This window comes from Leopardus geoffroyi, chromosome B1, assembly GCF_018350155.1.
Source record: "Leopardus geoffroyi isolate Oge1 chromosome B1, O.geoffroyi_Oge1_pat1.0, whole genome shotgun sequence".
Classification (NCBI taxonomy): domain Eukaryota; kingdom Metazoa; phylum Chordata; class Mammalia; order Carnivora; family Felidae; genus Leopardus; species Leopardus geoffroyi.
The window spans coordinates 202,736,977-202,764,407 of record NC_059327.1 but is presented as its reverse complement, the minus strand read 5'-3'; the positions used below and the strand labels follow the sequence as shown (position 1 = coordinate 202,764,407).

The 27,431-nt window shown below is 64.1% G+C and overlaps 1 protein-coding gene across 2 annotated transcripts; it reads right to left on the bottom strand.

The window, feature by feature from the left end:
* CPZ (carboxypeptidase Z) lies at positions 1-24,625 on the bottom strand. 2 transcript variants are annotated; one of them, XM_045474697.1, is made up of 11 exons: positions 24,462-24,625; positions 19,218-19,250; positions 17,705-18,079; positions 14,647-14,859; positions 11,359-11,555; positions 10,633-10,794; positions 10,015-10,170; positions 5,661-5,796; positions 3,595-3,734; positions 676-775; positions 1-468 (listed from the first exon to the last, which is right to left on the bottom strand). In XM_045474697.1, exons 1-11 carry the CDS (start codon positions 24,559-24,561, stop codon positions 101-103), a joined length of 1,980 nt encoding a protein of 659 aa, XP_045330653.1. In that variant the 5' UTR covers positions 24,562-24,625; the 3' UTR covers positions 1-100. The 2 variants fall into 2 exon arrangements, with proteins under 2 accessions (XP_045330653.1, XP_045330654.1); XM_045474698.1 differs by lacking the exon at positions 11,359-11,555 and adding an exon at positions 11,086-11,243 and having other exon boundaries at positions 24,462-24,624.
* Positions 24,626-27,431: the final 2,806 nt, after the last annotated feature.

The following is a 27,431-nucleotide window of genomic DNA, read 5'->3' as shown; positions in this document are numbered from 1 at the left end:
TGAGTGGAACAGCTTTAAGAAAACAGAAAGCGCCTTACAGGGTGTCTCCAGAAGACAGAACCGAGAGCCCGGAGCCCCGGGCAGAGGTGGGCCGTGGTCCCTAGTACTTGAGAAGCCAACGGGGTTTGTGCTGGCTTATCGATGTGAAGTAGGACCACCACCAGGGCTTGCTCCCGCCGGCCGAGGGCTGCCTCCGCGCCCCGAGGGGCTCCTGGCCGGGCTCCTGGGGCTCTCCGTACGGGCTGGCACCTCCCAGCGGGTCACGGACCGCAGACCCGCTTCTCCGCGGCCCGAGGAGGAACTTCTTGGGTCCGGTCCCCAGGGGCTGGAGAATGAAGTCCACGCGGCCAGCCCTCTTCAGCCGGGCGGGGATGGTGACTTTCTTGATGACCTTGGAGTAGCCGGGGGCTTGAGCTATGACGATGTGGGACCCCGGAGGCAGCAATCTCCAATAGTCCCCGTCTGGGGCTGCAGACAAACAGGACACGAGTGATTCTCCCACCCGGGCTCAGACTCGGGCTCGAGGTGACCGGCGCCGGGGGTCCCAGGGGCATCGGCCTCAAGCAGACCCCGGATTTGCACCTGCCTCTGCACTGGGCTGGAGCACCCCTCCCGTCTGCTCCCTCTGAGCGCGTCCCGGAGCCGCCGCGACACAGGTCCCGGGAGGGTGCTCACCTGTGGTGATGTCGTGGCGGATGCCCTTGACCAAAATCCTGGCGTTTTTGACCGGCTTGCCAAACTTGTCCATCACCACACCTTTGATGCCCCGGTGCACCTGAAGAGACCGGGGGTGAGGGCGTGGCCATGACGCACTCTCCGGGGAGCCCAGGTGGCGCCTGCCCCCCCCCCCACCGCCAGCTCCCCTGTCTGTCCCCAGAGCCAGGGTCTCCGGGTAAAGTGCCTGGCGGACCCAGCTCTGCACCACCCGCCTTGCCTTCTCCAAGTCACTCCCTTCTCTGGGCCTCGGTTTCCTCATCTGTGAAACGGGGTGACCAGTGAGCCCCCCTCTGGGCTTGTGAACGAGCCCGCAGCTGCTCGCTCGAGGGTCCACCCGACCCCCTCTCCTGGGCCCGGAGCGCCACCAGAAAACCGTCAAGCTCGTCCGAACCGCCACGGCCGCTGCTCTGAGCCTGTGCACGGGGACCCGGGCCCCAGGCGTGGACCCCGCGGTCAACCCCAGCCGAGACACCGACGGCGCTCTGATCCCGGACAGGCTACCTCGTGTCTCAGCACCGCCTCCCATCCGTAAAATGGGGCAATGGTGCCAACAGTCAACACACAAGAGGCCCAGCGACAGCCGGGACGGGGTCCTCCTCCCAGTGAGGATTATTCTGGACCCTTTCTCACTGCTCACCACCTATTTCTGGGTGACCTTGGCCCCGTCCCTCCCCCACTCCAGGCCCGGCTGCCCGGGTCTCCCCAGTGTGAACCGGTCCAGACACGGCACCCTCGGGGCAGATGCACACACCCGGCCCGCAGAGGGGGAAGCTCCATATGCCTCAAGGAGAGCCCCCTCGGCACTGCCTGGCCCCCTTCTTATAAGGTCGACAATCACAGAGGTGCCTGGGGGCTCCGTCGGTTAAGCCTCCAACTTCGGCTGAGGTCACCATCTCACAGTTTGTGGGTTCGAGCCCCACGTCGGGCTCTGTGCTGACGGCTCGGAGCCCGGAGCCTGCTTCGGATTCTGCGTCTCCCTCTCTGTCTGCCCCTCCCCCACTTGTGCTCTGTCTCTCTCTCTCTGTCTCTCAAAAATAAATGTTAAAAGAATTTTCTTAAATGTCGACAATCAACAAGTCAACCTCCCCTTGCTCTATTGGGCTGAAAACAACTTGGGGCCCACAGGTCATGTCGAATGAGGCCAAGGTGACTGGGTGGGAGGGGAGACGGTGCAGTGAGACCGCTCTCTCCCGGGAGGCTGCTGCTTACACCTTCAGTGCCCCCCCCTCAGGCCTCCAACCCTCTGTCCTGCCCCCTCCTCTGCTCGGAACACCTCGCCAGCTCCCGCACTGGCCATTCCTCTCCCCCACACTCTTCCTCCAGGAAGTCCTCCTTGACGACCGGCCACATCAGGGGCCTCTTCTGGGGTCCCCAGTTCCAGGCCTCCATTCTCCCAGCCCTGATCTCACCGTAATGGCACCGTCTGCCCTCCTCCCCCCGACCTAGAGACCAGACACACAGTAGGGCCTCATTTAATGTCAGCTTGCATGGGTTAGACTTTGTTCTGTCCTTGCTTTTGGGCTGAGGAGCGATCTCCATGCAGACCCAGGGCCGTGGAGGTCTCCGGCAGCGAGGGAGGCGTGGCGTGCACGCCCCTCCCTCCCGACCCGGGGAGCTGCAGACACCCACCCGAGGCCTGGTCAGCATCACTGTGAAGAAGGCCTCCATGGGCCATGGCAGGCTCGATCCTTATCAGAAGCCCCAGCTCGGCCCTCCCGGGGCGTCGTCCTGCGGCGGGAAGCTGGGGGGGGGGGGGCAGCCACACCCGGCTGCACGCCCCACCCCCCCCCCCCCACAGCATCGCGCTCACTATTAAATCTTTATATCCCAAGACTTCACATGCAATATCCACAGAGCAATCCCAGCTCCATTTAAGGCTCCTTAAAACTCATTTTCACCAGACGGCCGTAAAATGGAATAAGCAAGCAGTCTGACCCAGACCCATTACCGAATGATGACCCTCCCCACGCAGCGAGAGGTCGCTGGCTCGGCCATAAAAAAGAAACTCAAACAACGCTAATAACGTCCAGCTATTATCTGAGCTTTGCTTTCTTTTTTTTCTTTCTTATTGTGGCAGCGGCTTATCCAGGAGGTTCTGCTTGGTTCTTGCCTGGAGGAAGGTTCCTGATTTTTCTAGAAAGGGTTCGTTGACAGAACCGAGGTGTGGGGCAGGCAGATCTGAGTTCCAGCTCTGGACAGTCGGTGACACTGTCTGACCCTCTGTCTCCTCCTCTGGTTTTCTCACAGGCACTGAGAGCCAGACACGGGAGCCACGCGCGACCCAGGAACCCCAGACCCGCGCTGTCCCTCCCCGGCATCCGTCCCTCTACCCATAAAGCGGGGCAGCCCCTTCTCCCACCAGGGACTGGTGTCAGGATTCAATGCCACATGTGGGGGCGCCCACTGTAGGGTGCGATTCACATACGTCCCTTCAATGTCCCCTTCGGGCAATCCCGTTTCCCTCCCGGGGCCTGCTTCTCACGGGGACATTGTGCCAATATGTGATTCGCGGGAGTCTTGAAAACGCTCAGGGAAAGTCACAGAGGCGTCCGTGGAGCCGCCGTTAGGTGTCATTTCACCTCCTGGGTCCCCGTCTCCCTGTCGCATGTGGCTACCTCCCTCAGACCCCCACCACGCCCCTCCGCTGGGAGCCACGCCCACAGGCAGGACTAGAGGAGGCAGGGGACACTGGCAGCTGGTCCCCACACGGTCACCGAGCCACAAGAAGACCACTCCCTGGGTCCAGTGAGGATTATTCTGGACCCTTTCTCACTGTTCACCACCTATTTCTGGGTGACCTTGGCCCCGTCCCTCCCCCACTCCAGGCCCGGCTGCCCGGATCTCCCCATCCCCCACGCCCCCAGGCCCAGGGCTCACCATCTCCACGAAGTTCAGGAGGGGCTCTTTGTTGTGCTGCCAGATGGTATAGAGGGCCTCCTCCGGGGGGAACTTCACGCAGCCCAGCTCCACCGTGATCTCAAAGCAGTTGCTGTGCAGGTAGTTGAAGTCGGACATGCCTGCAGGGCAGGGGCGGCCTGAGCACTTCCCGCACTCGGCATCCGCCACCTGGCAGGCGCGAGGCCGCCGGACACCCGCCAGGGGGTGACGGGGGTTGTCGTTACCCCACTGTACAGATGAGCAGACCGAGGCCCAGGGCCCTGCCGCTCTTACCCGAGGCCCCTCGGGGAAAGGGCAGAGCTGCTCTTTAAACCCAGTCGCTTGGCACCCAAGGCCACGGGCTTATGCTCTGTCCTGTGTGTCCCGCGGTGGGTAAGGAACGAACCCGTTTCCAGTAGAGATACGGGTAGCCTGCGGCAGCCACATGAGCCCTGGCGTCCGAGCCTCTGCCTCCCCTGCCGGTCTGAACCCCAGTGATACACTGCCCGTTTGCCTAGGCGGTCCCAGGAACAGCCTGGGGGAGAAGATCCCCTAATCTCCATTTCCGGGGAGAACACAGGCTGGGCAAGGCTAGACAGTCCGCCAATCGGGTGGCCGAGAGAGGCTTCGAGAAAATCGGGCTGACCACCACCCACCCGCTTGTGCCCTTCGCCCCATCTGCTTCTGGGATTTCTTGTCCCGTAGAAGCTGCGAGGGCTCTCCAGGGCAGACCTGCCGTGCCCACAGGCCAGTCCTGTGTCGGGAGCAGAGGGGGCCCCTGTCCCCTGGAAGTCAGAGCCTCCCCGGAGCCCTGGTAAACCAGCGGCCACGTCATGGACTTGACCTTCACAATCCGAAGGGCAGCCACACTCCAATCCACCGGGTCCCTCTGTCCTTGGCCACTGGCCCCACGCTCTCCCCACGGGAATGAGCCTGCTTTCCTCTCTCACGCTCAGACCCACTGTGGGGGTCCTTTGCGGACCCCGGAAATGGGGTCATGACCCAGGCTGGAGCCTTTCCACTGGGGTCGGGGAACCACGCACCTGAAGCTGCCTGTGCCCCCAGGAGTCAGGGAGCAGGAGGGGACAGTGTGCTGAGCAGGGGTGTGACCGGCTGCAGAACCGGAGCCGGAGGGGCCGGCCCCCCTGCCTGCACAGAAGTGGGAGGCTGGGCCCGTGCCCTGGGCGCCACCAGGCCCTTCTGCCCGAGCCCGAGCTCCTCACCTGCCACATGTCACACATAGGCGTCATGCCGGCGTGGAGGGATGGCAGGCAGAGCGTGGGGGCTCTGGTCGTGGCATTCGGTGCCAAGCACAGCCCCACTGCTCTGTGCCATGTGCACCCGGGACGGCTTAGCAAAGAGCGCGCCAGTTAAAGGTGAGCGAAGTTTCAGTGTAAGTATACCCCGTGCAGTTCTTGGGACATACTTATGCCGTACCCCAAATTCCTCATTATCTTTCTGAAATTCAAGTTTAACCGGAGTCCTCCGTTCCCTGCGACAGCCCCTACTTGTCCCCCGAGGGGACCTGGTCACAGGATTACCGCGTGGCGTGTGTCCGTGCTCATGAACTACACTGCAGAAACGGCAGGGGGCGGGGGGTCCAGCTGGACCACACGGGCCACCGGCAGCTTTTACCAGGCGGGGCCAGAACTGAAGCCAGACCGTCCCCGCCCCCCCGTCCTCCCGCACCCTGGGCGCTTTCCACGCGCGGATGCCAGGGCGCACCTGTGCCGCTCCCCAAAGCAGACGTCCCAGAATCCCCTTCCCAGAAAGAGCTGGGACAGAGGGCGCCAGCCCCCCACTCCATAACCCCTCCTCACCTTCCCCCTCCCCTCCCCAGCCCCTTCCCTCCCCCTCCCACGTCCCCCTCATTCCCACCCAACCCCCCATCCCTTCTCCAACCTCTCCCTTCCGCCAAATCTCCCTCAGCCCTCCCCTCCCCCAGCCTGCCCCAGCCCCTCCCCAACCTCCCCCTCCCAGACCTTCCCTCAGCTCTCCCCTGCCCCCTTCCCATCCCCAGCTCTCCTCCCCCCACCAGCCCCAGCCCAGCCTGTCCACTCCCGCACCTCCGGTGAAGCTGTACCAGTCCGCCCCGTTGATGATGCTGCCCCTCTTCAGGAAGTTGCCACCACACCTGTTCTCCGACCTGTCCATCATCATGGGGTGGACATCCGCGTAGGCCCTGGCCAGCAGCTTGAACATCTGGAAAGGAGACCAAGGGAGAGGTTTCCTGTGAGGCCAAGGCCAGGAGCTGGGGCCCCCTGCAGAACTCTCTCAGCACTGGGGGCAACGGAGCGAGGAGGGGCCCCCACAGCCAACACCTGCAGCACAGATACACGGGAGTCGTGTCCACAGAAACAGCTCAGCACGTGCAAAAGCCGGGGGCGAGACAGCCAGGGCTCAAGGCACCGGTGGTGGCCACGTGGCACAGCGTGGAACCCTTGCACCCCGGCCGGGGAGTGTGAGCTTTCTCTCGAGGAGGGGGCACACTGGGGGCACACCGAAGGGACCTTGGCAGGGCTCGCAGAGGTTGGCTTTGCACTTTCCAAGGCGCTTCCTGCAGAAGGCGGGCCTTGGGGGAAGCAGGAGGCTAGAGTGGGCCTCACGTTCACTGACGTCACCACCGATTTCCTCTACAATAACTGTCGCTTCACATTCCCCGGGGACAACTTGTACCTGAGGAAGCCCCCACCTGCTGCCACATGACAAGCACCTTGCAGGTGGCTGGTGGGGGGACGTGGGACACAGCCCACGGGGCCTCCACCTCCTGGCGGGTTCTCGGCCCCGGCCCCCAGCCCAGCACGCGCCCCGTCAGGCCCCCACCCCAGGCGGGGCCCATGGAGCTTCCTGTGCCCATGTCCCAGCACAGGACACCGGGTCTGACTCCGGGCGGAAGCTCCCAAGGGGGCGCCGTGTGGACGAGAGGGCCACTGCACTACCCTTGTCAGAGCCCCGCGGCCCCGGGAGAAGCCTGTCCCGAGAAGGAGATCCCTCTGTAAAAAGGGGGTGGGCTGGGCAGGTGGGGTCAGACCAGAGCGAGGGCCCCCGGGGTCTGGGGAAGGAGGGTCCGGTTTCTCGGGGGGAGGACTGTGCAGAGTCAGCTCGGCCCCACAGACACAAACCAAGCCCCTAAAACACAACCCCATGCGTGTCCTTCAGTCCCTGAGGCCGGCCTGCAGACGGGGCACGGATGTCTTGCGGGGGCAGCCCCTGCTGCGACAGTGTCCTCGGCCAGGAGTCCAGGGGCCTAAAAAACTCGCCCTCTGCCTCCACGTGCTGACGGGTTGGTGGCTAGAGCTCTGCCCGGTTCCCAGCTTTCTGGCCCTCCCGTCTGCCTGCAAAGCAGGGCCTGGGCCGAGGCAGGTAAGGGAGGCCGGACCACACGCTGTGAGCCCTGCCCCCTCGGCCTCCCCGCCCGTCCTGCCTGGGTCTCCCTCCCCTCACCCGTCAGTCAGCCCCGCCACCAAAGCGTGTGCCCTCAGGAGAGCGGGGAACGCCATCATCGACCCCGAAGCCCAGGGACGCCCGAGCCGCAGGCCCCGCTGGGAACAGGCCCGACGTGGGGGGCCGGCGCGGCAAAAGGACATCAGAGGCCAGACGGCTGTCAATGAGAGGAGGCGGTGCGGCAGGCTGCTAGGACGGTAAGGTGGCAGGGACACGGCCCCGGGAAGGACCAGACTGCCTCGCTGGGGCCGCCCGAGACCCCACAGAAACTGTCGCTCGCACTTGCCGGACATGGGCTGCGTTGGGGAGGGTTTGCGGGGCAGGACAGAGCTTGAGCCCGGCTTGGGAGTAAGATTTCGGCGGAAGGGACAGGTGTAGGGGGGACAGGAGCGGGGCGGGCGGCCACGGCCGGCCTGGGGGCCTAGAACACCGCCAGGAGGTGTGGGCTCTCATCCACGGGGCGCCACGGGAGTCTGGGGGAGGTGGCTTGGGACACCCCGGCCGGCCCCTCTTCACGCTCCCCCACGCCCCGGCACCCCTCCCGGGACCCCGGTCTCCACTGAGACCACTGCTGGCTATGGGCCTGAGGATTATCGATCCCTGATTGATGGCTGGTGGGAAAGCCTCAGTTTTCTGACTCTGGAGGGACTCGTTGAGGTGAACTTCCCCCCTAGGGACATCTTCACGCGTCTGCCTCTGCGATTCAGAGACGCCGGGCCTGGCGCTGAGGGCTCCTGCTGCCCAGAGGACACGGGCTCGTCCAGATGTTGGCCCTGCCGTCTGGGTCACCACCCGGCCCGGGACACTTGCTGAGCTCTGAGCACAGAACCCGGCCCCCCCTGCAAGACCGGGGCATGTGCTGGCTGCAGGGGCCGAGTGAGTGAGTGCGTGCGTGAGAAGGTGTACGAGTGGGTGTGTGACTGGGTAAGTGTGTGAATGACTGAGTATGTGAGTGTGAGAAGGTGTGTGAGTAGATGAGTGTGTGAGTGAGTGTGTGAGAAGGTGTATGAGTGAGTTGTGATTGGGTGTGTGGGAGTGCGTGAGGTGTACGGGTGTGTGAGTGTGTAAGTGCGTGAGTGTGCAAGTGGGTGAGTGGATATGTGGGTGAGTGTGTGATAAGGTGTACGTGTGTGTGATGTGTGAGTGCGTGTGTGACCAAGCATGTGAGTGTATGAGAAGGTATATGAGTAGGTGTGAGTGGGTAAGTGGGTGAGCGTGGGGGTGAGTGTGAGAGTGGGTGTGTGTGTGAGAAGGTGTGTGAGTGTATGTGAGTGAGTGTGTGAATGTCAGAAGGCAGGTGAGTGTGTGGGTGAACGTGTGAGAAAGTGTAGGAGCGGGTGTGTGAGTGGGTGAGCGTGTTAGTGTGTGGGTGGGAGACTGAGTGTGCAAGTGAGTGAGTGAGTGACTAGGTGAATGAATGAGTGAATGACTCAGGTAGTGAACAAGGGAATGAATGAATGAGGGAGGGAGTGAATGAGCGAATGAACGGACGAGTGAATGAATGGACGAGTGAATGAACGAGTGAACCAGTGAATGAGTGAGCGAGCGATTGAGCGAGTGAGCGAGTGGACGGATGGACGAGTGAGCGAGTGACTCGGCAGAGCAAGGGCGGAAGACGTGGGACCAGAGGCCTGGGCCACATGGCAGTGCTGTCCCAGCTCTGGTGGAGGCGGGGCGCTCAGCCTGGTGCCCGGGCTCCGCCTCCCCGGTTCCGGGGCACGCCTGGCCCCGTCTGGGGGCCCCGTCTGGGTGCCTGTGGGAAATCACCTCCTTCAGGCTCCGCCGAGGCAGACGCCTCCTCAGGGAAGCCCTCCTGAAGGCCCAGGACGGGCTGGGGGTTCACCCTCCTCGCTCACGCCTACACAGCCTGCGTGGCCCCTGGTCCCCCCGCCGGTGGCCCTCTGTCCCGGCCCTGCCCATGTCCGGCTCTGCCTCCGAACCTGGATGGGGCCCTCAGGGCAAGGGCCGGTCCAGCTCGATCCAGACCTGCAGCGCAGGGGTCAGGAGAGGCCAGGGGAGGCAGAGCCGACCCGCACGGCGGAGGGAGAGAGCAGGCCGGGCCCCGCACCACAGGCCCTTCAAGTGGCCTGGGCCGAGGCCCCAGGCCGCCAAGGAAGAGCGTCCAGCTTTGCCGTCCCGGGAGGGGATGGGAAGAAGCCCAGGGGCTGGCCATGGCGAGAGGGGTCACCGCGGGCGGCTCGGGCAGCTCCTCCGGGGCCCTTGCCGACGGGCCCTGGGCCATCACGGATCGCCCCCTTCACCTCTGTGAAATGGAAAGTGGCACCTCCCCGCCCCCGGAAGCCCAGCCTGCAAAGACTCCAGGATCAGGCAGGGGGAGGGTCAGGACTGGGGGGCTGCAGGCAGCGAGTCCTTGAGGGGAGAGTGGGGTGGAGAAGGTTCTGGGCATTATCACGTCTCACGCCCTGCTGGCCTGATCAGTGAGGGAAACTGAGGCCTGAAGAGAGCCAAGTCCTCCTCAGACCCAAGGGCACTCCAGGGCCAGAATTCTACTCTGAACCCACTGCACCCCAGCTCCCACGGAGCCCGCCTGGTGGCCCTTAACAGACCTGCAAGGCCCACAGGAAGCAGGGAGGCGGCCAAGAGCCCCGCGGGCGCCATGTGCGCTGCAGCACTGCCCTCTGCTGGCAATGCCTGGAACCCCACCCTGTCCCCGGGCACAAAACACCAGGCCACCAGCCGGGCAGGGAGGGCACTGGGGCTGCAACCCCCACCCTAGGGGCTCCCAGGTGGGGACACTGATGGAAAGTGGGGTGTGGCCAGTGGAAGGATGGGCTGCTTCCCGCTGGCCAGAAGGCTTCCTGGAGGAGGGGGCTTTCGAGCTGGGCCTGGAGAGCTGGGCCTACTGGTGCCGTGACTGCACGGGTCTCACTAGGCTCAGAACAGGGATAAAGCCAGCCCCGAGGGCGCCACCCCACACCGCAGCCTCCCACGCACGCACGGCACACCCACACTCACCTTCTCATCGGGCGTGGGAGAAAACTTCTCTTCCTGGGAGTGTTTGGAGAGATCAAAGGGGTAGGACACCACCAGGTCGCCCCCATGGAGGCTGGCTGAGAGCACGAACGGGGTGGTCCGCATCCACTTTATTATCGCCTTGGTCTCGGGGGCCACCTGCCCGGGACAGAGGAGGCCACCGTGGGTCGAGACCAGGCACGCCCCTGCTGGCCACCCCCGGCCATGTCCACAGGCTCTGTCACAGCCGTCTCTGGGCTCTCCAGGCCGGCCTACCCCGCCCTGCCTTCAGGATCTCCTTCCGATGCCACCAGGCTCATGCCCACACCCCCTCCTGACACTGGTTTTCCCCCCTCCTCAGGCCGTCACTGCCTCCAGGCAGCCTGCCCGGGTTGCTGTCACTGAGTACCTGCCGGGCCCAGGGTGTTTTCAGTCCGTGTTCCCTGCGTCCCAACAACCCAGTGAAGGGTGATCCCCGTTTCCCAGGCGGGAAACAGACTCAGGGGGCTCAGGCTGCTCTCCTGTGGGCCCCGGGAAGAGCCAGAGCACCTGCCCCCAGGCGCATACCCGTGGGCCGGGCCCAGGCCGGTGCGGGGTGGGGGTGGCGGGGGTGGCTCCTACCTTACCCCACCAGTAGTGCTGCGGGATGGGGATGCGGCTGCTGCGGATGCTGCCGGATGCCTCCAGGCGGTAGTACTCAGACGTCAGGTCGGGGAAGTTACGGTTCAGGTCCAAGTTCTGCGCGTTCTGCCTCCCGCTCGTCCACCCGTTGTAGCCAGCGCCCTGAAAACACAGCCCACCCCCACCTGGGGGTCAGCACACCCCGCCCTGCCTCTTTGCCAAGGGAGGCCCCACAGGGCTGGGCTGGGCTGAGTGGGAGGTGAGGGCTGCGGTTTTCCTCTGGCTTCAGGTGATGGACTTGGGAGCGTGTCCGGCCAAGCTGTCCTTGACCTCCTCTCCCACCTGTCTGGCCCCTCCCTTCCGGCCGGCCTGCTTGCCGACCCTGCAGCCTTGCACTGGCTGATCCCCCTCCTGAATGCCCCCCAGGAGTCATGTGCACGGCTCGCTCCCCACCTCCACTGGGGCTCTGCTCAAAGTCGCATCAGACAGCTCCCCGCCCTCCGGCCTGCGTGAGATCTCCCCCAGTTTCTCCAGAGAACACGGATTCTTGTTCATCCAGAATTGCCGGTGTCTGTCCCCACCCTCACGTAGGACCTTGCTGGTGCGGCTGCCTGCTGAACACCCGTCACCCAGAACGGTGGGCGCACAGACCCTCCATGACTGCTAGCCAGTGAACGGATGGGAGCGTGCCCGCAGCCCGCGGGATCCGGTGTGGGGGGCACTCACCTCGGCGGCCGCCACCTCGTACCCGTCGGGGTTCATGGAGGGCAGCAGGTGAATGCGGGTGGTGTTGAGCAGGCGCTGGATGCGGGGACTGCCCAACAGGTATTCGGAGCACAGGTACTGGGCCAGGTAGATGAGCATCTCCCGCCCTGCCACCTCATTGCCATGGATGTTGCCGATGAGCTTCACCTCAGGCTCCACTTGGGGGAGATACAGCGACCTGAGGGGTGATCTCAAACCCTAGGGTCCCCGGAGACTTGAGGGCCCACGTGGCAAGGCTGGCGGGATGCTTGGGGACCTAGCCATACTTGTTTTGGCCCAAGCATCTCTATGACTCATGTCTCATCAAAGTCACTACTTACTAAGCTCAATTCCTACATTTAGCTGTGATTATTAGCATGACACATCAAGGATATTAACTAATAATATGTGGTGGCGTTGCTCTGTGTGAATTTTATTCATAGCCACTTTCCACATTTGTGAAGTGAGTTAAGGTGTACATTGGTGCTGAGAAGGGAAGGCAGCTGGCCCTCAAATGAATGGAAGGGGGGAAGAGAAGAAAAAAAGAAAAGAAAGAAAGAAAGAAAGAAAGAAAGAAAGAAAGAAAGAGGGAGGGAGGAAGGGAGGGAGAAAAAAAGGAAGTTAGTTTGGAAGAATGGATGATGGATGGTGGATGGATGGGTAAATGGTGGATGGATGGATGCAAGGATGGATGAATAGTTAGATGGATATTTGTATATTTGGACAGAAGTATGGATGGGTGGATGGATGGATGGTGGATGGATGGGTGGATGGAGGATAGATGGATGGATGGAAGGATGGATGGAAGGAAGGATGTATAGGTAGATGGATGTTTGGATATTTGGACAGAAGGATGGATGGATGGGTGGATGGTGGATAGATGGGTAGATGGTGGATGGATGGATAGATGGATGGATGGATGGATGGTGGATGGAGGATGGGTGGATGGATGTATGGATGGATGGATGGATAGGTAGATGTATGTTTGGATATTTGGACAGAAGGATGGATGGATGGATGGTGGATAGATGGGTAGATGGTGGATGGAGGATGGATGGATGGATGGATGTTTGGATATTTGGACAGAAGGATGGATGGACGGATGGATGGATGGTAGATGTGTGGGTAGATGGTGGCTGGATGGATGGATGGATGGATGGGTAGATGGATGTTTGGATATTTGGACAGAAGGATGGATGGATGGGTGGATGGATGGATGGGCGGATGGATGAATGGATGGATGGTAGATGGGTGGGTAGATGGTGGATGGATGGACGGATGGATGGAAGGATGGATGATGGATGGATGGATGGATGGGCAGATGGATGGATGGATGGAAGGATGGATGATGGATGGGTGGATGGATGGATGGGCGGATGGATGGATGGATGGAAGGATGGATGATGGATGGGTGGATGGATGGATGGGCGGATGGATGGATGGATGGAAGGATGGATGATGGATGGGTGGATGGATGGATGGGCGGATGGATGAATGGATGGATGGTAGATGGGTGGGTAGATGGTGGATGGATGGACGGATGGATGATGGATGGATGGATGGATGGATGGGCGGATGGATGGATGGATGGATGGAAGGATGGATGATGGATGGGTGGATGGATGGATGGGCGGATGGATGAATGGATGGATGGTAGATGGGTGGGTAGATGGTGGATGGATGGATGGATGAATGGAAGGATGGATGGATGGGTAGATGGATGTATGGATGGATGGATGATGGATGGAAGGAAGGAGCAAAGGAAAGAAGGAGCAAAGGAAGGAAGGAGCAAAGGGTGGATTGTGGTTGGAAGGGAAGAGCAGAGCAGGAGCCTGGCAGCCTTACTAACTGTGACCTCATGCAAATCACGTCTCTTCTCTGAGCCTCACGTTGTTCATCTGGAAAACGGCGTCTCCTTCCCTGGCTGTGCACAGCCCCAGGACCTGCAGCTATGGGGGCAGACACTCACGTGCCTCCTGAATTCTGAGAGTATAAATGACCCTGATGCTTCCCGCAACGGTCACCCCCCCCCTTGGCTTCTCACAGGGGACGCCCTCACCACACTGCAAAGCCACACACCAGTCTGAAAGAGGAAAGGGTCCTGTCTTCATCCTGGGGCAGCCCGCGAGCCAGGGCGGTATGAGGCGGGGAGGGGGGAGCTCGGAGGCTGGGGTGGGCCAGGGGACCTCTGACCCTCAGCAGGAGCCAGGACTTTGGGCTCATGATGTCCATGCAGCCCAAACACTCGGATTTGCTGGCCGACCCAGCAAAGGCGTCAGAGCCACTGAACCCAGATGGTATAATTTTCAGTAATCAAACGACCAAGGGTCCGATGGGACCTGCTTCTCGATGGACCCCACGTGCCTCACATGGTCACGATGACAGACCAGCTGAGGGACAGGGCCAAGGAAGGGCTCCTGGCAGAGGCCAGAACCAGGCCCCTGTGGCCCAGACATGCCCTCAGTGCCCCGGAGAGGTTCATGGTGGACTTCAGCTCGACACGGGGCACCCAGGCCGCCCCTCCAGGGGCTGAGTCTTTGCTAGAATATCTTGGATGCTTGAGCCGGTCCCCGGGCCCCCAGGGCCCGGCCTGCCCTCGAGATTTGGTTTCACCGTGAGTTCCTTCCAGCACCTGTGCTCTGGAGGGTCACGAAGTCTACCTCCTGCTTTGCCGACACCAATGCAGCTCTGGAGGTGCAATACAATCTGGAATTTTCCACGTAGCTCTGCCTCACCTCAGAACTCAGAAGGGAACCACTACGCCTGACGAGCTCCAGGGGCTGGGGCTTTTTAAATGGACGATGTCCTTCATTCAGATTGCTCTGTGACATCACGTTCACCAAGCAGCTCAAAGGAGCGTAAAGTGTTCGGGACCAAGCGCCACACGTACGTGCCTGGGGCCTGGCTGCAGACCTTGCAGGGCAAGGTGGCCCAAACCACAGAATGCACGGAGCCCCGTCACCTCTCCCCGGAGACGCACTGGGGCGTCGCTTCGCTTCTCCCCGACGCTCACTCCTCGGGGCCGTGCCCTCAGCTCCCACCGCCCCCTCGGGTCCCGGCAGACCCTGCGCCACGTGGCCATGCGCCCCCGGGCACCGAGCAGAGCGCAAACGCTTCCTGCTCCCCGCTCCCCGCCCCCCCATCCCTGTCGTGACCAGGATCCCGCACCTGGGCTTGCGCACCCCAAGCCGGGTAGGCCCAGAGCCCTTTGCCAGAAGCCAGCCCACCCCCGGACCTCTCCCTCGGGCAGCGACAGCAGCCCCGGCTTACTCAGCTCGTGCTGGCCGGGGCGGGCCGAGAACTCGATGACCAGCAGCTCCTTGCCGTTGAAGCTGCGCCCGATGCTGTAGGTCTTGGCGATGTGGGCGCAGCGGGCCGCCGTCCGACGCAGCACGCGCACCATCTGGGCGTAGGAGTGGTGTGTGAAGCGGACGAAGGTCGGGGGCAGGCCCGAGGGCAGCACCTCCTCCGCGTCCAGGCCTCCTGGGGAAGAAAGGGGGTGTTGGGGGAGCCTCCGGTTCCGCGCCCCTGGCCAGCGCTCGCCCACCGGCGGGGTCGCCCTCCTGCTGGCGGCCGCTCTGTCCGCCCCCCCACCCCTGCTCCCCTACAAGTCCCGCAACCCTCGTCGCCCCCTCCCCTGCCACATTCGGGAACTTGGGGGGCCCCTGGAAAGGCTCCCCAGCCCATCTGCTCGTGTTTTTCATCACCGTTCCCTTTATAACACTTCACATCCACAGCTAATAACAGCACCTGACAGACGGACACAGCAACACAGTTCCTAAAGTTGTTGCGATTAAAAGTACTAGGTCGTGGGGGCACCTGCGCGGCTCCGTCGGCTGAGCGCCTCTGACTCTTGATTTGGGCTCAGGTCACGATCTCATGGTTCGAGAGTTCGAGCCCCACGTCGGGCTCTGGGCCGACGGTGCGGAGCCTGCTTGGGACTCTGTCTCTCTCCCTCTCTCTCTGCCCCTCCCCCCCACACACGGACACTCTCTCTCTCTCTCTCAAAATGGATAAACAAACATCAAGAAAGAAAAGCACTACGTGGTTACCAAGGAAACCGTGTGAAACACAGAACTGGACACGGAGAAGAAGACACGCCTGCAGAAAGCCCAGCCCAGAGCACACCGCGACTTGGCGGGCAGCCTCCGGACCGCGTGTGCGCTCCCCACGGACCCCTAGCCGTGGTCGCAGCACCGGAGCAGGCTCCTATTCTGCTCTGTCTGCACGGCTCCACCGTGGAAACAGCCTCAGCCCCTTGCCGGCCCAGCAACCACAGCTCTGGAGGGCTCCTTACAGACCCCCCCCCCACTGCTATGTCACAGCAAGTGTCAGCATTACCAGTCCAGCAGTGAGTGTGCCTGTGCAGGGCACGGGGAGGAGGGAGGAGGGAGGGGAGGGGAGGAGGAACAGAGGAAAGGGGGAGGAGGGAGGAGGGAGGGGAGGGGAGGAGGAACAAAGGAAAGGAGGAGGAAGGAGGGGGAGGGGAAGAAGAGTGGAGAGAGTGGGAGAAGGAGGGAAGGGGAAGGGAAGGGAGGGAGAAAGAACGAGGGGAGGAGGAGGGAGGGAGGGGGAAGGGAGGGAGGAGAAGGGGGAGAGGGAGGGGAGAGGGGAAGGGAGGGGAGGGAGGGAGGAAAGGGGGAGGAGGGAGGAGGAGGGGGAGGGGAAGAAGAGTGGAGAGAGGGGGGAAAGAGGGAAGGGGAGGGGAAGGGAGGGAGAAAGAACGAGGGGAGGAGGAGGGAGGGAGGGGGGAAGGGAGGGAGGGGAAGAAGGGGAGTGGAGGGGAGGGAGGGAGGAAAAGGGGAGGGAGGGAGGGAGGAAAGGGGGAGGAAGGAGGAGGAGGGGGAGGGGAGAGGGGAAGGGAGGGGAGAGGAGAGGAAGGAGGGGAAGGGAAGGGAGAGGAGGGAGTGAAGGGAGGGAGGGAAAGGAGGGGAGGGGAATGGGAGGAGGGGAAGGGAGGAAGGGAAGGGGAGGGGAGGGGAGAGGAAGGAGGGGAAGGGAAGGGAGAGGAGGGATTGAAGGGAGGGAGGGAAAGGAGGGGAGGGGAATGGAAGGAGGGGGAGGGAGGGAAGGGGGGAGAAGGGAGGGGGAGGGGAGAGGGGAGGGGAGAGGAAGGAGGGGAAGGGAAGGGAGCGGAGGGAGTGAGGGGAGGGAGGAAAAGGAGGGGAGGGGAATGGGAGGAGGGGAAGGGAGGGAGGGAAGGGGAGAGGAGGGAGAGGAAAGAGGGGAGTGGAGGGGAGAGGAGGGAGGGCAGCTCCTCCCCACGCTTTTTAAGGACTCCTCGGGAGCAGGCCCTGGGCTCCCGGGTGGGGTCCGCGCCCCCTGCCCAGGGCACCGTCACCAGCTGTCCCGGTGTCTGGGCGGCCGACTCGGCCCCGCAGGCTGGTTAACAGTTAATGCTTCTCCGAGCGTCTCGCTTGCCCTGTGCTTTTCTTCCTGCTCCAGACGCTTTTGGGGGAGGAAGCAGGCAGACGGAACCAGCAATTTGGTGGCGGGATTGCCCAAAATAATCCCCCTCCAGCCAAGTCCATGGGCTCTCCCGGGGCGCGGCCTTGGCCCCACGGGGGACGTCTGGTTCCCTTCCTCTGCAGCCACCGCACGAAGCGCGGCGCGTGGGCCCGCGGCACCGGCGCTGAGGCCCGTGGGGCGACAGGGCCCTTCCGGGCCAGATCCAGGGTCGGTCCCGAGCCCCACACCCCGCCACGAGGGGCACGACTGCGCACGGGGCTCCCCGGAGGCCAGCGTGCACGCGTGCTCGGATGTCCGTCCGTGTCCTCCCTGCCATCGCCAGCGTGCCCGCCCGGAGCCACGGACACGGCAGGCGCTCAGTGACCGTGCGGCATCCGCCCCGCCATCCGTGACCCGCCTGCTTCGCGCCAGCTCTGCCAGGCGGGCGCCCGCGCCCCTGCTGCCCACCCCCCCCCCCGAACCTCCTTGCACACCTCCCTGAGACGAGCAGCTCAGCTCGCCACCTCCCGGGGCTGCCCCTCGCACCCCTGCCGGTGGCTCATCCACCCGAGACACCGAAGCCCCGCCCTCCAAGCCCCGCCCACTGCCTTCCTGAGCCACGCCCCCCGCCCCAGGATCCCACGTGCAGACTTTCCGGCCCAGCCACAGGCAACCCCAGGCTTTGCCCAGCAGGCCTCGTGGGGGAAGCACCCTCCCACAGCAGCCTGGGGCCCGGCCACACTCTCCCTCACAGCCGAGCTCCGGCCCAGCCTCTGAGGCCCCCCTATGGAGGGGCGGGGGGGGGGGGGGGGGCCTTTCCCCACCGTGACTCGGTTGTCCCACCCGAGGGCACCAGCACACTCCCCGGGGCCCCGCGCACCTCGCAGCTTCTCCAGGGGGTCGTGGCAGCCCTCCTCCACGCTCGCAAAGTAGCTGCCACAGTCGAGGAAGTAGGGCCAGGCCATGTCGATGGCGTCGAAGGCGGGCTGGCAGGCCTCGCGCAGGTCCTCACACACGTGCCGGCAGGGCCTGTGCACGCGGCCGCCCCCGCACCGGGGGGCCAGCACGGCGCAGCCCAGCAGCCGCAGGTCGGGGTTGCACTGGCCCTCCAAGAGGTGGTGCAGGACGCTCAACAGGATGTACTCGGAGCTAGACTCCACCGCCTCCCGGGACCGGAGCCCCAGCAGGGTGGGGAAGGCCGTGTGGTTGTAGGCGACGTCGCTGCAGGTCCGGAGCTGCGGGTCCACACACGTGGCTGGGGGCAGGCGGGGTCACCAGGTCACTCCCTCCCTCCGCGACCGGCACGGTCATCCGTCAGACGGAAGCCGGCCGGCGGGGGCCAGCCGGGGCTCCCCTGGGGGAAGCTAGAGCCCGGGGCGGGGGTGGGGGGGGACAACGGGGCTCCTGAGACCGACTAGGCTCACTTCCTCCCGAGTGAGCCCGGGGAAGGCCGCCCTGGGCCTCAGCTTCCACAGCTGCAAAATGGGTGCAGCCAGCCTTGCCGAGGGTCTGAGGCACCGGGACGCACCAGAGAGGCCAGCAGACCCGGGTTTGGCAGAAGCAGGCGCGAACCCTCCCAGACTCACAGCCCCAAAGCCAACGAGTCCTCGCGGGTGCGCCCAGCTTGAACCCCCTCGTGTCTCTAGGAAAGTGGCCGATGCCTGAGTGGTTAGCTTGGGTGAAGACAGCCACGGCCTCGCCCGGCCTGACCCCGTTCCACATCTCCCCAGGATGTCCGGGGTACAGGGCCTTGGGCATCACCGGGCATTTTCACACCCGTTCGTGACTCCCATGTCTCCAGCCCGGTGTGCGGGGGCCCCTGTCTGCCCCACAGGCCTCCCCAGGATGGAGTTAAGTACGCTGTTGTCCCCACGCCACCCCCCCGCCCCACGTTCCGCGTGTGGCAGCTCACGGTACAAGTTACGAGATTTTGCCACTTTTCTGTGTCAAAGTCTAAAAGGACCAGGTTCTTTCTACTCAGCATTTTTCTGCTCAAAACTTTTCACATGTGTCATTGACTTTCGTACTGAGAAAATACTCTCCTGCTTTTCAAAAAAAAAAAAAAAAAACTGGCCCCTCCCCCTTAGAATACAGGGGATGCCCACGTGGACGGACGCCAGCCGTGAGGGGAGCAGGGATGTCTGGAAGGAGCACTGTCTGGGGAGCCGGGGCACAGCCAGGGTGGAAAGCCCCAGCTGCCCACGGGGAAGGTCCCTCCTCTTTCGTTTTGTCTGATCTCCAGCTTTTTAAGAAGGGCTTTGGGTTGGATGATGGGGCCTTGTTACTAATCACCGGCTCGGGAACCGTGGTTCAGCTCTCTAAGGGGCTTGGACAGCGTCGAAGGGCTGCGTCGCTCCCACAAAACAAAAAGGAGAGAAGTGCACGTGTCGTACCACTGTCTGCAGCTGAGGGCCCGTGGCATTCACCTGGAAAGAGAAATGCCATGCTGTTAGGGGCACGGACCCGTCATCCCGTCCCCCTGAGAGTACGCACTGGAGACAGCCCGTCGCTGACACCCCGTGTCTCGCCGGGTCTGCACCACAGCCCTCTGGTGCCGAGGGAACCGTCACCCGCCCTCCGCGGGTGAGGACACCGGGTCCCCGACAGGTGCCACGAAGCGCCTAAGGAAAGACAGCCGGAGCGCAGTACGGGTTCTCTGCGTCCATCTGGCCCCAGAGCCTGGGGCAGACCGGCAGGGTGCGGCCAGACCCGCTCACCGGGACACGGGAGCCCTGGCCGAAGGTGTCCTCCGGTCCCCGAGCTGGAAACACCCCTGCAGTGGCCTGGTCTCAAGCTTCCGGCAGTTGGACGACCAGTCCCGGCAAAACTCTTGACTCTTTAACAAGCAGTTCTAGAACCCTGTACCGCACGTGGCTCTGCCCCACCACTGACTCTGACCCCACGTCATTCAAAGCCCCTGAGCGTCACACGGGTGCCTGCTCCCTGCCTTCCAGAACGCTCTGCAAGAGCGGTGCTCCGCCGTGTCCTGAGTTGGAAAGAGTTTCCTCTTCCCAGAGAAACACACAAAACTCCTCAAGGCCCAGGCACACAGACCCGGCAGTGAGAGCCCGGGGAAGGCCAATAAAACCAACCTTCATCAATGCCACCCGCCCAGTCCCTATCAGAAGGTCCCCGGTGTTCTGGGGGCTCCGAGAGGGAGGAGCTGATCCGGAGAGATGGAAATCGGTGTCAGATTTAGAGCGTGGCTGGCCCCAGACCGCCCCCCGGGCAGGAGTCCCGGGAGCAGAGGGCAGGATGGGGGGCAGAAAAAGTGGGAGCCCAAGGGGGAGGCAGGTGCAGTGGGGAGCCCAGAAGGTTAGACGCGCAGGGAAAAGCCTGTGTTCTAATCCTGTAACGTCACGCACAACCCGGGCCTGACCCACGAGTCTGAGAAGGGTGGGAGCCCCTCGTCCCGGGGGGCTGGGCAGGCAGCTCCCCCTTTCAGGAACCCCTGCATGCGGTTCACCCTCCGCGGACCAGGCAACCGCAGCCCGGGCCCCGCGGCAGGCCGGCTCCCGGCGCTCTCGCGGGCCGGAGACTACAAGGCCGCCCCTCGCCGCCTGGCTTCCACTCCCAGCCCTGGTGACAGAGGAGACACTGGACTGTGCACGGACCGTCCACGGGAACACCTGTGGGCCTGGGGCTCGCCCTCCCTCCCTGTGCCAATAATAGGGGGCCCAGTGAGAGAAATTATTCTCTGGCCTTGGGAAAGGTGGCAGGCAAGAGAATAATTTTCCTCAATCTTCCTCAATTCTGCCGGCTCTAATACAACAGAGGGCTACGGCGTGCCCGCCAGCGCCCTCGGGTCCCCGAGGATGAGCACACTGGCGGTGACAGAGCTGGGGGACCCCGGGCGGCAGAAACCGCCTTCCCCCCTCAGCACGCAGGGGCGGGCGTTTCTGGGCTCCCACCCGACACTGCCCGGAGCTCCAAAGTCTTGAGGGTCTGACGTGCTCCCCGATTCGTGCCCACCGCCCTCTGCAGAATGAGAGGCGTGGCGGGCTGGACCAACACTTGAGGGGAAAAGGAAAGAGAAAGAAACTGACCCAGCACCCTGCTTGGGACATCGTGGGGTTACCTGGCCGCCTCGTGGCTGAAGGCCCCAGGCGATGCCAGAGCAGAGCAAAGGATCAAGTCTGTGCAGGGCCCCGCGGGCAGGCATCCGTGCCCCACGTTGCCCGGGTGGCGTTTGCCCTACCGAGATGCACGCTCAGTCGACTCCCTGCTACAGCCCGCGTGAGCACGCACGGGGCGGAGGCCGTGATCCAGAAGGTCGGCGCAGGAGCCCGGGGCCTCACGACGGCCGGCCGGGCCGAGGGCCCCTGACCCCGCTCCCTACGCCCGCATCCGCGGAGCGCGCCTGTGCCTGCTCTGAGCTGCGGGTGGCCCAGTCTGCAGATCCGTCCAGACCCTGGGCACGTCCAGTGAGCAGGACGCCCCCTTGGCCCGGGGGCCCCGCAGCCTCAGGAAACCAGGAGTGGAGAAGTGACCCCCACGTCTGCCCCCTCAAAATTACCACGGGCCACCCAAGTGGCTGGATCGGAGTGGATGCGACCAAGCGTCCCTCCGGGTTTTAAACGGCTTCAACCTGTAACTGAAGTTTGGGGATCGGGTGCCTTTCTCGGCCTCAGTTTTCTCATCTGTGAAACGGGGGTGACGATAGGGCCCGCCCGATGGGGTGACACCTGGGCCCAGTAAGGGCTCCACAAACAGTAGCTCAGGGGGCTCACAGGCCGGAGGAGGCCACCGTGTCCTTGATGTCCGTGGGATGGACACACGGGAGGCATCTGCCGACTTGGGCACCAGGACTCCCAGGGTGGCGGCCAGGAGCCAGCCAGACAGACGGACGGATGCGCGTCCTGGGGCTGCCGTTACCAAGTCCCACAAACTGGTGTAACAGACACTGAAGGCCCGGTTCTGGAGACGGCGGCCTGGAGTCGGGGGGCCGGCAGGCCAGGCCCTTCTGCAGGACCCCGGGGAGGGTCCTCCCTGCCCCTCCCGCCTCTGGGCCCCCCGCCGATCCTTGGCGTGCAGCTGCATTACCCCCATGGTCGCATGTCCCTCTGGTGGGTCTACGTCTGTTTCCTCCTCTTCTAAGGTCACCAGTCACTGGATTTGGGGCCCACCCTGCACCCGTATGACCTCATTTTACTCGAACTGTACCTGCAAAGACCCCATTTCTCAATACGGTCACCGACACAGGTACGGGGGCGTCAGGACTTCAACGTTTCTTCACCGGTGCGTGGAGGGGGTCACACAGCTCCACCCTTAACAAGAGGCAGGCCCCAGGGTGTGCTTTCGGGGAGCTGAGGGGCTGGGGCGGGGTCAACACAGGAGTCGGCGGGTCTGGCCGCACCGGGCAGCGTGCCCCCACTAGCCACGTGGGGTTACCGGGAGCTCGAAGCACCCGGTCCATGCCCACACGTACCGTACGTGTTAAGTGTTCATCAAATCTCAGACTTAGTCCTAAAAACAGGATGGGAAATACTTCATTCGTGGGTTTTGTACTGAGGACGACGCACTGAAACGTTACGTCGGCTGACCCAAAATTTGTTATTCCGGTGAATTTCACCTGCTTCTCGTTACCTCTTGAGTGGGACCCCTAGACGGTGTGGAACCGTCACGGGGCTGGCGTCCTTCCTTGCGGATGGTACTGATTATCTGTCCTCGGGTGGTTCACACACATGCCTCTTACACTAGGTGACCACAAGGTGTCAGCACGTCTTTGACGGAGGGACCCAGGCTGACCTGGGGCGGGCCGGCTCCCTCCCTTCCTCCCTCCCTCCTTTTTTTTTTTTTTTTTTTTTTTAGTGTTTATTTATTTTGAGAGAGAGAGAGCGTGTGTGCGCGTGAGTGGGGAAGGGGGGCAGAGGGAGAGGGAGAGAGAGAATCTCGAGACGTAGGTCTCGAGCTCACAATCCCGAGATCATGACCTGAGCCAAAATCAAGAGCTGGACACTTAACCCACTGAGACATCTGGGTGCCCCTCCGTCCCTCTTAAGTGGAAGATAGTCCCGGCCAAGGACTCCTCTAACAGATGAGACAGCTGAATGGGGCCAGAGAGGTCAAGCCATCTGCCCAAGGCTGCACAGCAGAGAAGAGGACTAAGGATGTGAACTCAGAACCGCCTGGCCCCCAGCAGCTTGAACGTTGCCTCGGCCCCCTAGGCCCCCCCGTGAAGACCTGGGGAAAGGCAGGAGGGGAGGGTCCAGGCCTGCTCTGAGGCGCCAGGACAGGTGCAGTGGGGACACGGATAGAGTCCTCAGGTAGAGCAGCCTGGACACAAGCCGCCGGGCCCCCACCCCACGCCAGCCTGCCGTCTGGAAAAGCCACTCGGCTTCCTGGGACCACACACGCTCCTCTGTCAGGAGTGAAGATGGGGCTGGAGGGTGGATTTATTCTGGAAACGGTCACCAGTGCGGCCACAGGGCCCCAGCCAGAGAGCCGCCCCGCCCACCCCGCAGGTGAGGAAGGAGCGTCTTCGCCCTGGGAAAAAGACTGGCCAGGGAGAATCTCCTGGAGGACGGGGCCGTGCTCCCTGACTGGCCCGATTCTAGACAGTCGCTGGGGTCTCACGGGCCCAGGGGGAGGCCCCTTCACAACACAGTGTGAGTTCCACCCACACTCCCCGTGTGCACCTGAGCACACGGCCGGCACGCACACACCCACACTCTCCGCCTGGGCCTTTCTGCAGAAATGGGGGGAGGGAAGGAGGGAGGGGCGAGGGTCGCAGGTGGGGTGAAAACCCAGACGGAGAAGGAAGAAAAGGAAAGATCGGCATCGGCGCGTTTGAGACGGGCGGTTGGCTCCTGGCACGTCCGCTTGGCTGGACTCAGCAAGTGCTCAGGTGTCCACAAAGCCTGCACTTGAGACATTGCAAATCTGACGCGCCCGGAGCCCCGTGCCCGGGGGACCCCCACCCTCCAGGGACAGAGACGTCTGCTGCTGATAAGGACTCTGAGGACAGGGGACTGGACACGTGGATACGGGGGAAACCAGCCCACTCCGGGAGGGCGGGTGTGGCTGGGACCAGAGCCCAGGACTCCAGGACCCCCGCCTGGCCAGCACCCCACACTCTCAGGTGAGACCACCTCCCCTCCAGGGTCCCTGGATGTCACCTTTCCCCCTGCCCCAGGGCCCTCCAGGCGCACCCCCTCCCTCCCAGGTGACCACGCCCCCTCCCTGGGGACCCAACCCCTCCCAGGCCCTCAGAGCCCACTTCCGGAGATACTGTTGCCCACATCAGGGCGGGGGAGGGAGGGAGGGGTCTGGACAGGGTTTGCCGGGCCTGCCCACGGGCTGCAGGGAACAGGGATCTTGGCTGCCCTCTCCCCTGTGAAGTCCTGACACCTGCTCCCTAGGACCCCACCAGCAGGGCGCCCCACCTGCTGTGTGCTGACCCCAGGAGGAGGACCACCCTGGCCTGGGCACGGAGCCCCTCCGCTGCCCCAGCTGCCCGCTGAGCTCCCCGTGGGGTCCCAGCTCCCCTCTACCCTGCGAGCCCAGTGCCCCCTCCCGGCTGGCCACGAGGTCCAAGGTCACGGGCGCCCCTCGGGGACGTGCTCCGGGGCCAGGGGTCGCGCGCGGGGGTCGGGAGTGGGGGGAGGGAGTTCCCGGCGCGGGGTGGTCCGCCTTACCGGCGCGCCCCCGGCCGAGGGGGCACCCCGGCCCGGCGGCGACAGCGGCCAGCGAGGCCAGCAGCAGCAGCGGCAGCGGCGGTGGCGGCGGGGGCGGCATGGTGGGCGGCGGGCAGGCGGCGGCAGGAGCGCAGTGATGTGGCACTCGGGCCGCGGGGCGAAGGCCGCTGGGCTCCCGCCCCCCAGGAGCTCGAGAGCGTGGAGTCGGGTTACAGCGGGCGGAGGGACAGAGCCTCGCAGCCCGCTTCCGGCCCAGGGCCCGCCCCCTGGGCTGGGCGCCCCCCTGGGGCTCGGCTCCCCTCCCCACTGAGGTCCCCCGGGAGCCGACCTCCGCGCCCCCTCCTCATCCCGCCCGCAAACCCCTGTTTCCGGACACGATGGATCTGGGGGCCAAGTGGGTCCTGCCCCCGTGCTGACCCCCGCCGGCCAAGAACCCGGCCAAGTCACTCCTCTGTCCCGTGAGGGGAGGAGGCAGTGTCCCCGGCTGCCCCCACCGCGGCCGGGGTGTGGGTGTAGGAGAAGGGTCTGTGGGGGACGGACGTTTAGGCACCGGGAGGGGGCAGGCGGCTCCGAGTGGCCTCGGGCAACCCCTCACCTCTGAGCCCGTCCCTGTCTGCGCCCTGGGGAGAGGCCCCTCCTGGCCGCTGTGGCAGAGCCCGGCAGGGCGCCTGGCACCAGGGCCCTCGGTGAGATGAGGCGGCCCCACTCAGCCGGCCAGAGGAGGCCACAACACCAGCCAAGCGGTGGCAGGGAGTCTCGGGGTGAGCCCCCCTCCCCGCCCGATGAGGGGGCACGGGCACGCGGCGGGTCCTCCGAGAGCCCAGGGTAGGCGCCCCTGCCACCCTACCCGGTGGGCTCTAGGGGTGCAGGAGGATCCTTCCCACCCGCCCCCGCCCCAGCCCCGAAGCCATCTGGGCAGGAAGCCCAAGGGACTGGGAGGAGGGAGGTGCGGGACCCGAGGGGAGGGAAGCCTGGGCCCCGGAGCCCCCGGCTCACTGGGCGCCCAGAGCCTCGCTCTCTTCCAGGGCCAGCGCCGCTCAGGGACGCAGCCAACGCCTTTGAAGCACCCGCTTCGCGGAGCCGGGCAGGTGCTGGCTCTGCCGTCCAGATGTGCACACATCTGCCTGCCAGCCACTTGTCACGGCCCCACAGCTGCCGTCCAGCCCCTGGTGCCTCGCGCCCTGGGCCGCGGGGACGATGCCAGCTGGACACGGGTCTGCGTGCAGTCACCTGGGCCGGGCCCCTCCCCCGCCGGGCTGTCAGCCCAGAGGTCCTTCAGCGGCCACGTGCCTTTCCGGGCCTCCTTTACCAACCGTCCCAGGCGGCCGGGAGGCCCGCCCCTACAGCCAGATGTCGCCCAGCCCTTTGACGAGCCCCTTGGCCCGAGGCTGGGCTGCCCCTGACAGTGCGTGCGATGGCGAAGAGGTACGAAAGGGCGTCAGCCCGTCCCCGGCTCGGAGAACACGCCCCTCACTCCACCTCATTGACTCTGCCCTTCCCGGCACCTCCGGCCGGGGCGTCTGACACTCCGTGCTGCCCTCTGTCCACCCGGACCGCAGCCTCATCCTTCTGGAAGTCTCTGGGCTTGCTCCAGCGGGGAGCCCAGGCACCTCCCTTGGACTTTGCCCTCGGGGGTCTCCAGTCCTAGCTGGGAGGGCGAGTCCAGACCCCGGCTTGCCCTTCCCGCCAGCCAGCCGGTGAGGTTTGTTCCCTCCTCCCCCGGGTGCCAGGGAGGCATGTGAGGGTCCTCGCTGTCCCCCCTTTCGGACAGGCTAAATCCTCGCGGACACCGAGCCCGCAGCCCCCCGGCGGCCAGATTTGCGCAGGCGTCTCCTACTACAGCCCTCACGTGGGGTCTGGTTTTCTGTCTGAATGGGGTATAAGACGGTGGCACCGTTGTAAGCCAGTGGCATCTGAGATTTGGTGGAGACAAAGGGCCGTGAGCTGTTGTGATTTTTAAGGACCCAGTGGGTCGAATCTGCCAACCCCCCGTGGGACCAGTCTCTTTCCTCCCCAGTTAAGCTGTTGGAAGGAACGGTCTCTCACCCGAGGCTTCTTGTCCACGAGGGGAGGAGGACACCCCACCAAACGGATGGGCAGCAACTCACAGGCAGGTCGGCCCCCGCCCAGCCCCCCGCCCGCCCCGGCCCTGTCCGGGCCCGGCCGCTCACGGCCAACTGGCCCAGAGGGACGGGGAGGTGCCACGAGGAGGGGGGCAGGTGAACCGGCCGACGCACCCAGAGCGGGAGCTGCAGGAAGGACCCCGGATTCTCCAGCAGGCAGCGGAGCTCACGGCACTGCACTGCTCGCAGAACAAGCCACGAGGGGCAGAGCCCCGTGGCGTCACGGGGAGAGCACGGACTCCGCCATCCCTCAGGGGTCACTTCGTCAAGTGGCTCACTCAGAGCCCGTGGCTTCCATCGGTGAGCCTGCCCCCCCGCCCCGGGAAGGTGTCATTGCCCATCTCGGGGCTCACAGTGATGGGGGTGCTGCAGGTGCCCAGCTGAAGCGTCAAGGCCCCTGGGAGCAGCAGCACCCAGACCCGACCCTCCCCAGGCTTCCTCTGGGACAGCACTCAACTCACTGAACTTAGCCCGTGTCTCTTCCAGAGAGCTCTCCCAGGACGGACTCCGCACCGTCCCCGCTGGGCGCTGAGGAGACGTTCTCCTCACATGGCCTGGCCTGGCCTGGGGTCTGGGGGCGCCGGATGCCGCTGGCCGGTGCCCTGGGAAAGCACAAGGTTTGCAGGACTGACTGGTCCTCAGACAGCTGGCTCGGGCTGCTGCAAAGGCCCCTTTGCAGAGAAGCCAGAGGCTTTTGAACAAAATGTTTACGGATTCGCACGGTGCTCGGGACAGGACGCCGTCCTGCGAGGCATTTAAACTATCTTTCAAATTAAAAAAAGACTGAGGCGCCTGGGTGGCTCAGTGGGTTAAATTTCCACCTTCAGCTCACATCGCGGTCTCATGG

Bases quoted from the DNA above. Each gene is read 5' to 3' on its own strand.
- CPZ (XM_045474697.1), bottom strand. From the start codon at position 24,561: ATGCCGCCCCCGCCGCCACCGCCGCTGCCGCTGCTGCTGCTGGCCTCG. The intron at 19,251-24,461 runs GTAAGGCGGACC...TTCTCTTTCCAG, and splicing joins CCTCGGCCGGGGGCGCGCCG to GTGAATGCCACGGGCCCTCA. The intron at 10,795-11,358 runs GTGAGTGCCCCC...CTGTGTTTTCAG, and splicing joins ACGAGGTGGCGGCCGCCGAG to GGCGCTGGCTACAACGGGTG.